The following is a 7905-nucleotide window of genomic DNA, read 5'->3' on the forward strand; positions in this document are numbered from 1 at the left end:
ACGCCCCCGGGCAACAACGCCGCCATGAGGCAGGCACTGTGATGCGGAAGTGCGAGCAGTGTGCGCCGGCGCTGTCAAGCACCGCTGGCATGGTGTGTCTGATGCGAGCAAAGCATCCAGGGGCCGGCCGAGCACGGGCGATGGGGGGGAGGGGAAGAAGGCGCATGCAGGGCCATGCCGATGCCCCCTCTCCCGCAGTGCATGTGTGCGGAGCATGCGGCGTCTCCTGCATCCGACCGAGTGGGCTGATGCGGCGCGGACGCCGGCAGGCATGACGAGGGCACCCGGGACGGCACCACCGAGCCATCGGGTGTGCACTGCGGAGAGCCGCCACGCCACATTACGGGATGCCGCGGTTGGAGCGGACTGGGGGGCGGGCGGGCGAAGCACGGCATGCAGGCAGTGTGTGCCGGGCCTCAGAAGGACCCTGACCCCTGAGGCTTTCGAGGCTCCTCCTTGCGTTCGTGCGGCACGCACCTGGACCGCCCACCCACCACGTGCACGACAGGCGCCGATCGCGCAGCGGGCACAGGAAGAGTAGGCGATGAAGGGCAGGGCGAGCGTGCTGGACGCATGGCGCGATTCGACGAGCGGGAGAGCCACGTCCCAGGCGACGAGCATTTAGCCCGAGCGCGACAGAGTTAGGTGAGCGGTGGCTGCATGCCGATGCTTGTCGACATGTTCGTGTTGGGCCGACACACGCCGACAAGGAGGAAGCGTTTCTCCACACCCTCCGCATCTTGATTTGTATTCTGTGTTTTAATGTGTCGTTGCTGCCTGCATGCGCGGCTCTATTGTCACATCGTTTTTGTTATCCTTCATAGTTCTCTTCTGTTTTGAGACGGATTAGTCGGCCGGCTGGCGCAGTCGCCATCATCGTGGTGTGCTCTTATTCGTGATGATCTTCCGCACCGCTTGTCTCGCTGTGTGATTCGTGTGAGGCGGGCTTGCCTACGTTTTGAGGGACATTTTTTTGTGTCTTTTTTTTATGCCTTTCCGCATATTATGTTCGCTCGTGGCGGGGGGAGTTTATGTGTGCAGCGCTTCATTTCTCTGTTCCTACATCTCTCCGTCCTTTCTTGATGTTGCGGCCCCTCATCGCATAGGAAGCGTGCCGGTACTCTTCGCCCTTCCAGTGCGCATCCGCTGTCTGCAAGAGCGAAAGACCGGTGAAAGAAGGTTGCGGAGTGGGAGTGGGGAAGGCGGAAGGAGAGCGGAGGAGGGACATCTGCAACGCACCTCGGTGCTCACATGTGCTCCCGTAGCATAGATCAAGGACAAAGTGGGGCGGAGGGTTGATTCTCCCATAATGCCCATGCGACACACGTGCGGCGGAACCTCCTATGACTGAGGTGCTTGCCATGGAGTCCGCACTACGGCGGGGGTGGGAACAGAGGGCATGACGTACACACGCGCACAGACACACCGTAAAAGTATTGACGACAAAGATGCCAATAAACGGCTGTATTCGTCAGTAGCGTTTTTTTCGTCTCCTCTGTTTGTTGTGCTTGAGTGCGCGTCTCACTCGCTCGCTCGCCGTCGATGTGCGTTCATGCGTTTTTTGGGGGATCGCGTAAGTCTGCCCTGACCTGCTCTATTTTTTTTGAATGTTTCTCTTTTCTCGTCCATACTCATCCTGTCTCGATTTGCTTACCGCGCCTGCACGCCTTCTTAGTGCGCGTTTCACTGTGTGGCTGATGTCCCTCCGTTCCTCACTCTCTCTATGCGCCCTCTTCTTTTTGTCCTGTGCGTCATTTGTTTTTCGGTGTTGCGCGTGTGCATGCATATATATATATATGTATATGTGTGTATATTGCTGTGTGCATATACTTGTGTACACATGCGCTGGTATGCTCGTGCTTGCATGCTTCCGTCGTTGTTGTTTTGTGCCTGCGTCGTGTGTATCGTATGAGTTTGTGCCGTGCTTGGAGACAAACCAAGAAAAGGAAAAGAGGGCAGTGTGCGTGCACGCCAAATGCGTGTGACTGGACTCCAGCTGAGCGCAAGGGTCGGAACACGACCCATGCACGCGATTTGTGAGTGTAAGGGAGGACGCTGTAGTGGTGGGCTGACAAGCGGCACAAGCGCACGAACGTTTCCCAGGAGTGGTCCATTGCCCCCGCCCTCATCACCTTTTTGGGAAGGTGGGATTCATAGAAGAGACGGGGGATGTTTGTGCACTGGTGTAACCGAGACTTGTCGCTCTGTGCATCTCGTTGGTGGAGCCGTGGGTCACCCAGACTCCCGCTACCTCTCTCGTTGGGCAGGTTGCTCTACACACTTCTGTGAGCCCCTTTAAACTATGTCTCCCCATCTTTTCTGTTTTTTTTTGTTTTTGTATTTGCTATATCTTCTCGCATGCGTGGCCCGGACTCTGTGCTGATCTACCCTCCCTGTACCCACCCAACTCGTGCGCACGCATGTACACATGACAGCGATCGAACCCCCTTCCCCGTTCACTCGGAAGGTTCAGGTTACCAGAGCAATCTTCAACAGTGCCTCGGAGGCAGGCTCTCTTGGTTTGTTTCTTTCCTGCTGCGCTCTCGCTCTCCCCTGATGGGTTTTGTTTTTGTTTCTCGTGTGCCACCGATTATTCGAGATACATTTTTTTCCGCACCGCGTCTTCCGTTTCTCGCTCTCGCTCCGTCGGCCTGCTCATTGTCCTGCCTGCAGGACGATGTGTGCTGGCCCCTTCCTTCGCCTGCTCTCTTGTGCGTGCGCTGCTACTTCTATACCGGTGGGCGGGCTCACACGGCTGCCGACTCCCCTCGAGCCTTCCTCTTTTCCCATCATCCTCGGCTGAGGCGATCCGTGCGTACTTGGGCGGTCCTGCCTCGCATTTCTTAGAACGTCACCTCTACAAAATGGGGCGACGCAAGCGTGTAGTGCCCATGGAAACTGCGGAGATGCGGCGGCACCAGAGCGAGGACGGACGAAGAGGATCCATGAGCGCGTGCAGCACAAGTCGCAGCAATAACACGAACAGTAGCATCCATGCACCAGGCGGTGGTGGTGGTGGTGACCACCTCTCCCGCAGAGGTTCTTTCGCCGTGCTGGGGGGCGACCCGGCTCGCGAGCGCACTAGCAAGCACCTCAGTCGCAACCAGTCCAGGAGCGGGTCCTCTTTCCGTCGTCCTTCTCAGCAGCAAGGTGTTGGCGGCGGCCTGCTTCCCAACAGCGGCTTGAGCGTCACTCCGCCCTCGCAGCAGCGTCAGTCTCAACCGTCACAACAGCCCTACCCTTGTGCACCACAGCGAGAACAGAAACCGTACCCACAGGGCATAGGGTTTCCCTCTTCGGCGCACCCGATGACCCCCAGCAACGGCCAAACGTGTGACAGTGATGGCAGTGCACGTCACCATTACAGTGGCTCGATCCAGCCTGGCGAGTTTTCAGGAAATCCCTTCGTTGCGCGCCGCAGTAGCCGACTGCTCTTTGCTGCAGGCGGCGCGGTTCAGGAGCCTCAGCAGCAGTACGCTCCTTATCCGTCATCTCCAGGGTATGACAGGAATTCCAGCAGGCCCACACAAAACGCTCAGGCGCAGCCGTACTCGCCGTACTGCGGCAGCCCTTTGTTTCCGCCGCCGCAGCTCACCAATGCTCGCCATCTACCACCGCTTCCCTACGTAATGACCCCTCAAGGTATGATGGCGCCGCCACTTCTGTATCTACTCCCCATGCACAGCTGTCCCCCCATGCCCAACATGCTACCGCAGCAGCAGCAGCAAGAACACTGCTGTGAGATCCCAGACACGAGCAACGGAGCGGCACCCTCGCAGTACAACGCGATGAACGGTAACGTGATGCCTGCTTCACCGCAGGCTCCGTGGGGCTGGCAGCAGCATGTTCTGCTTGATCGGCCACAAGCGGTGTCACCACAGCCAACGCTGGTGAGATATCCGTCGTTCCTGGCGGAGAAGAACACTGCGACTAGCGTGGTCCCCACCGCCGCGCCGCCGGCCGCAGCTGATCCACAAGCAGCGACAAGAGCAGCTGGCGGCATTCTCTTGCCCCGCACGCAGAGCATTCTGAATCGCGTCTCAAGCTTCAAGAAGGCAGCGCAGCCTGCGTCAAAGGGCGATCAGGCGCGTCAGCAAGAGGCCGACATGCAGCAGCGACTCTATGCGCGGGAACAGGAGCGGCGTCGATTGGAGCAGGAAATGCAGGCCCGGGAGGCGGCCAATAAAGCTGCGCGAGATCAGCGGCTGCGTGAGCTATTGCAGCGCCAAGCGTCTCGCAACTTCGCACAGGAGTCAACTACAAATGCGGCTCCGCGCGTGCCGATGGAGTCGCCGAAGTCGAGTTGCCTCAGTAACGCTAGCGCCTCGGAGAGTCGCCCAGCGCTTCCATCCGAACCCGTGCTCGCTCTAAAGCAGGCGTCTCCTGCTCGTTCACCGTCGACTCCTCCGACAACCGACGCACCGGTGCCCCCTCAAGAGCCACGGAATCAGCAGCTGCCCATGTCGGTTGCCAGCTTGCACAGCCCCGCCGGATCACAAGCCAGCAGGGGGAGCCTCGGCATCACTGCGCCGAGGAGTGGGGAGGCAGCCGTGATAGCGAAGGGTAAAGGCCCTTCTGGAGGCGCTGGCACTATCACTGCTGTGGATGCACCGGCTGCACCAGCGGCGGGGACGCAGCAGCTCTGGCACCGCTCCCCATCCCTCGTCCTGTACGAGATTCCGCTGCGCTGCGCCAAGATGGTGACCGGGAAGGGCGAGGAGCAGATCGACTGCTCGACGTTCCCGGTGCGGCTCGTTGGCAGCAAGCTGCGCGTCATCGATGAGGTGAAACAGACAACGACGGAGTATGCCATAGACGAGATTGCCACACATCGACAGGGCTCGACATTTGTAGAGTCAAGGCTTCTCCAGAAAGTCGGCGAGGTGCTGGTCGCTGGCTACAGTGCGTCCGTGCTGAGCCTCGACTCGCAGGGACTTGCCAAGCCCCTTGCCGCCTTCGACAGTGCTGCGTGGCTTGCTAAACGGCGCCTGCTCAGGAACGTGATAAGTACGGTGAAGAACATGCAGTCTACGTACAGCAAGCAGGTTGGCAACCGAGACTTCTTCGAGGCAGCTTTTTCCTTCGCACTTGTCAAGAATGTGTCGGGACAGAAGGCAGCTGAGTGGAAAAAGACGAACCCTGCTACCACACAGCGAGGGTACGAGGTGGTAGACCTTCTTCAGACCGAGCCAAGGGTTGTCCAGCTCAAGATGCATAGCTGCGTGCTGTTTGGCCACCGCATCGGCGGTGTCGAGTACCGCGCACTGCGCAGCGAATCAGAGTTCACGAAGGCGCTGGCGAGTGCGCAGGCGAACGCCAACATCGTGCTGGGCCGCCTGGCCGACGCCGTCGCCGCTGACCCAAACAACGAGGCAACGGCTAGGGAGCAGGCATCTGTCCTTCAGGTGGTAACGTGTGTGCTGACGCACCGCAAGGCTGGCGCCGTGTCGCTGGAGGAGCAGATGGCGGAGCCTGCCGAGGCGGTGTACAAGCGAGAAGCGGAGAGCGACGTCATCTCGTCGGATGACGAAGATGACGCGAATGTGCTTGGGGCGTTCCAGTCGCACAATGTACCGTCTGCCTGCAGCGACATAATTATGAACTGCCTCACCTGCATCGGTTCTCAGCAGAGCCACCACCTGTGGACCGCTGCATTGGCACACGACCAGGGCACGGCGCCCACTTCCCTCTTTGAATCCGCCTTTGGCGGTCCGGCGTACACGGTGATTCTCGCCAGTATGGATCCCACAAAGGTCGAGTCTGCCGCGACACTTGCCACGCAGTCCGCGATGTCCATGAAACTGCACCGCCGCCCCCTTAACGGGTCTGCGCGCCGCCTTATCCGAACCTCCAAGTACATGACGGCGGCCTTACAGAAGAAATTGAGCAGTGCAAACTGCCCATCTGGCCCTCAGCAGTGCAGCTTAAAGGCTGACATCTGCAAGTATGCTGAGGCACTAGACTCGCTCCGTAAAGTGCTGGGCACCATCGAAGCACGTCGCTTCAGCGTATCCGGTTCCGCGTAGTGGGGCCGGGCTCTTCAGCCCATCAAGTCGCACACGCACGAAAGCGGGTGGGGGCCGGGATGCGCACGCACGCACATGTGAGGTCGAAGAGTCACTCCTTTTGGAATCAAGGTGGACGCAGCGATGTGCCGGCAGCACGGCGGGGTGTTTTTTTTTCGCTTTAGTGCTTGACTGTCGCCTTGGGCATCGGTGTCTCTCACATTTCTTCTCTTGGTTTATTCTTTTGTTCGTCTTTGGCTGCCTGCCATCATTTCGGTGCGTGCGTGCTGGAGGCTGAGAGCCACGGGTGGGGCCTCCCTCTTCCTTCCCCTCGCATCCTCCTTCTTTTTGCCTGAGAGGGCGTCGCCTTCATCATTGTATTTCTTTTTTTTTCTATACGGGTTTTGCCCTACCGATCGGTTTCGCTTTGGGTTGTGTGGGCGCTTCGCGTTCCCTCTCCTTCGTGTGTGTGTGTGTGTAAGTGCGCCAACTCGAGCACGTTCCTCTTCGCGTTTGGAATGTGAACTAAAAAAAAATAAAACCACAGAGGAAGCGGCGCACACGTCTTGTTGGTCTTCTTGACACTGCTCATCTTTTTTTTTTCTCTATGATGAAATCTGGTTTGGTGCATCACCTCCCCCTCTCGTTCCTCTTGGCCTCTTTGGTGCACCCCTTCAAACTCTTGTGGGCTTACAATGTGTGTGTGTGTGCGTGCCTGTGCAGATCTCCGTCTTTCTCTATGCGTGCACGTTGGTTTTTTTTGTTGCCGCAGGAGAGTCGTCTGGGTGGTGGTGGTGGCAGCGGGGCGGTGATGGTGTTGGGAATTTCGATGTCTCTGCGAATCACTTCGTCTTTCCATTTGCTGTGCTGTGCTTGCGAGTTCTTTTGGATTTGCTTCTCCCTCTCTCCTGCAGCGTGTGCGCGAGCGGCGGTTTGTCTGCTTCTTGAGTTCGCGGCTCATGCCACGCGTCCACACACCTCCCCACGCTTCACACGTAAATACACGTGTGCTTGTGGGTATACGCGTTTGTGTGATGTTGGCGGCTTTTCTTTTCTGTCTCTCTCTCTCTTGATATTTCGCTAGATCTGTGGCGGATTCGGTGTCGCCGATCTTTTTTTTTCATTGTCCTCGCATCTCTGTCTCTCTCCTCTGTATTTCTCCTCTCTTGACACCCCGCATACCTATATGTGAAACACACTGGCACACTCAAGACATTTTTGCTTCTCGCTGGAGCTGGCGGTGATATGTGCATAACCCTGTGCCGCCCCAGTCGCTGCATCGCCCTTCCTGATACCCTTTCTCGACCCCCTTCACTTGTTCAGACACACACACACACACACAGACAAGAGTGATATGCCCGGCATCGCATCTGATCTCCCCCACCTTGTATCCTTTTCTTTCGTTGGTAGGAGTGTCTGCGTTTTGTTATTCTTCATGATTGTACGCATTTTTCCTTTCTGTTTTTTTTTTTTTTCGAGGCAGCGCTTCGTCTCTTAACCCTGAGCCACCGCCTCTCGTGCTATTCCTTTCAGCCAAACGTGCACATATACTTTTCTGCTCGCTCAACGCTGTCGCCCTGTGGACGATGACCAGCACTTTCGAGGTGGAGGCGGGGGGTGGGGTGGGGTGGGGGACGAGGGTGCAGAGGTAGCGTTGTTGATGATTGATGTAGCGAAAGACGTGCACGGCAGCATGTTTGTGAGTTTCTTTCTCTTTCGAAGTTCTTTTTCCCCCTTTCTGTTCCACGTCTGAATCCGCTGCGTTTTCGCTTCTCTCTCTCTTTATGTGCATTTAATGTGTTTAATTTCTCCCCCGCTTGCTCGTTGGATGGCGCGCTCCTATGTCTGAGACCGCTTTCCCGTTCGCGTTGAATGCGAGTCCGTGCAAGCATGCCGTGGA

General features: G+C 57.6%; 1 protein-coding gene across 1 annotated transcript; it reads left to right on the top strand.

Annotated features, from left to right (window-relative positions):
* Window positions 1-2864: 2864 nt before the first annotated feature.
* On the top strand, window positions 2865-6026 carry LINJ_33_3160 (hypothetical protein, unknown function; the record flags this gene model as incomplete). The annotated part of the gene is made up of 1 exon (XM_001468326.1): window positions 2865-6026. The coding sequence occupies one exon, from the start codon at window positions 2865-2867 to the stop codon at window positions 6024-6026; it is 3162 nt and encodes a 1053-aa protein (XP_001468363.1).
* Window positions 6027-7905: the final 1879 nt, after the last annotated feature.

This window comes from Leishmania infantum, chromosome 33 (genome assembly GCF_000002875.2).
Source record: "Leishmania infantum JPCM5 genome chromosome 33".
In the NCBI taxonomy this organism is placed as follows: Eukaryota; Euglenozoa; class Kinetoplastea; order Trypanosomatida; family Trypanosomatidae; genus Leishmania; species Leishmania infantum.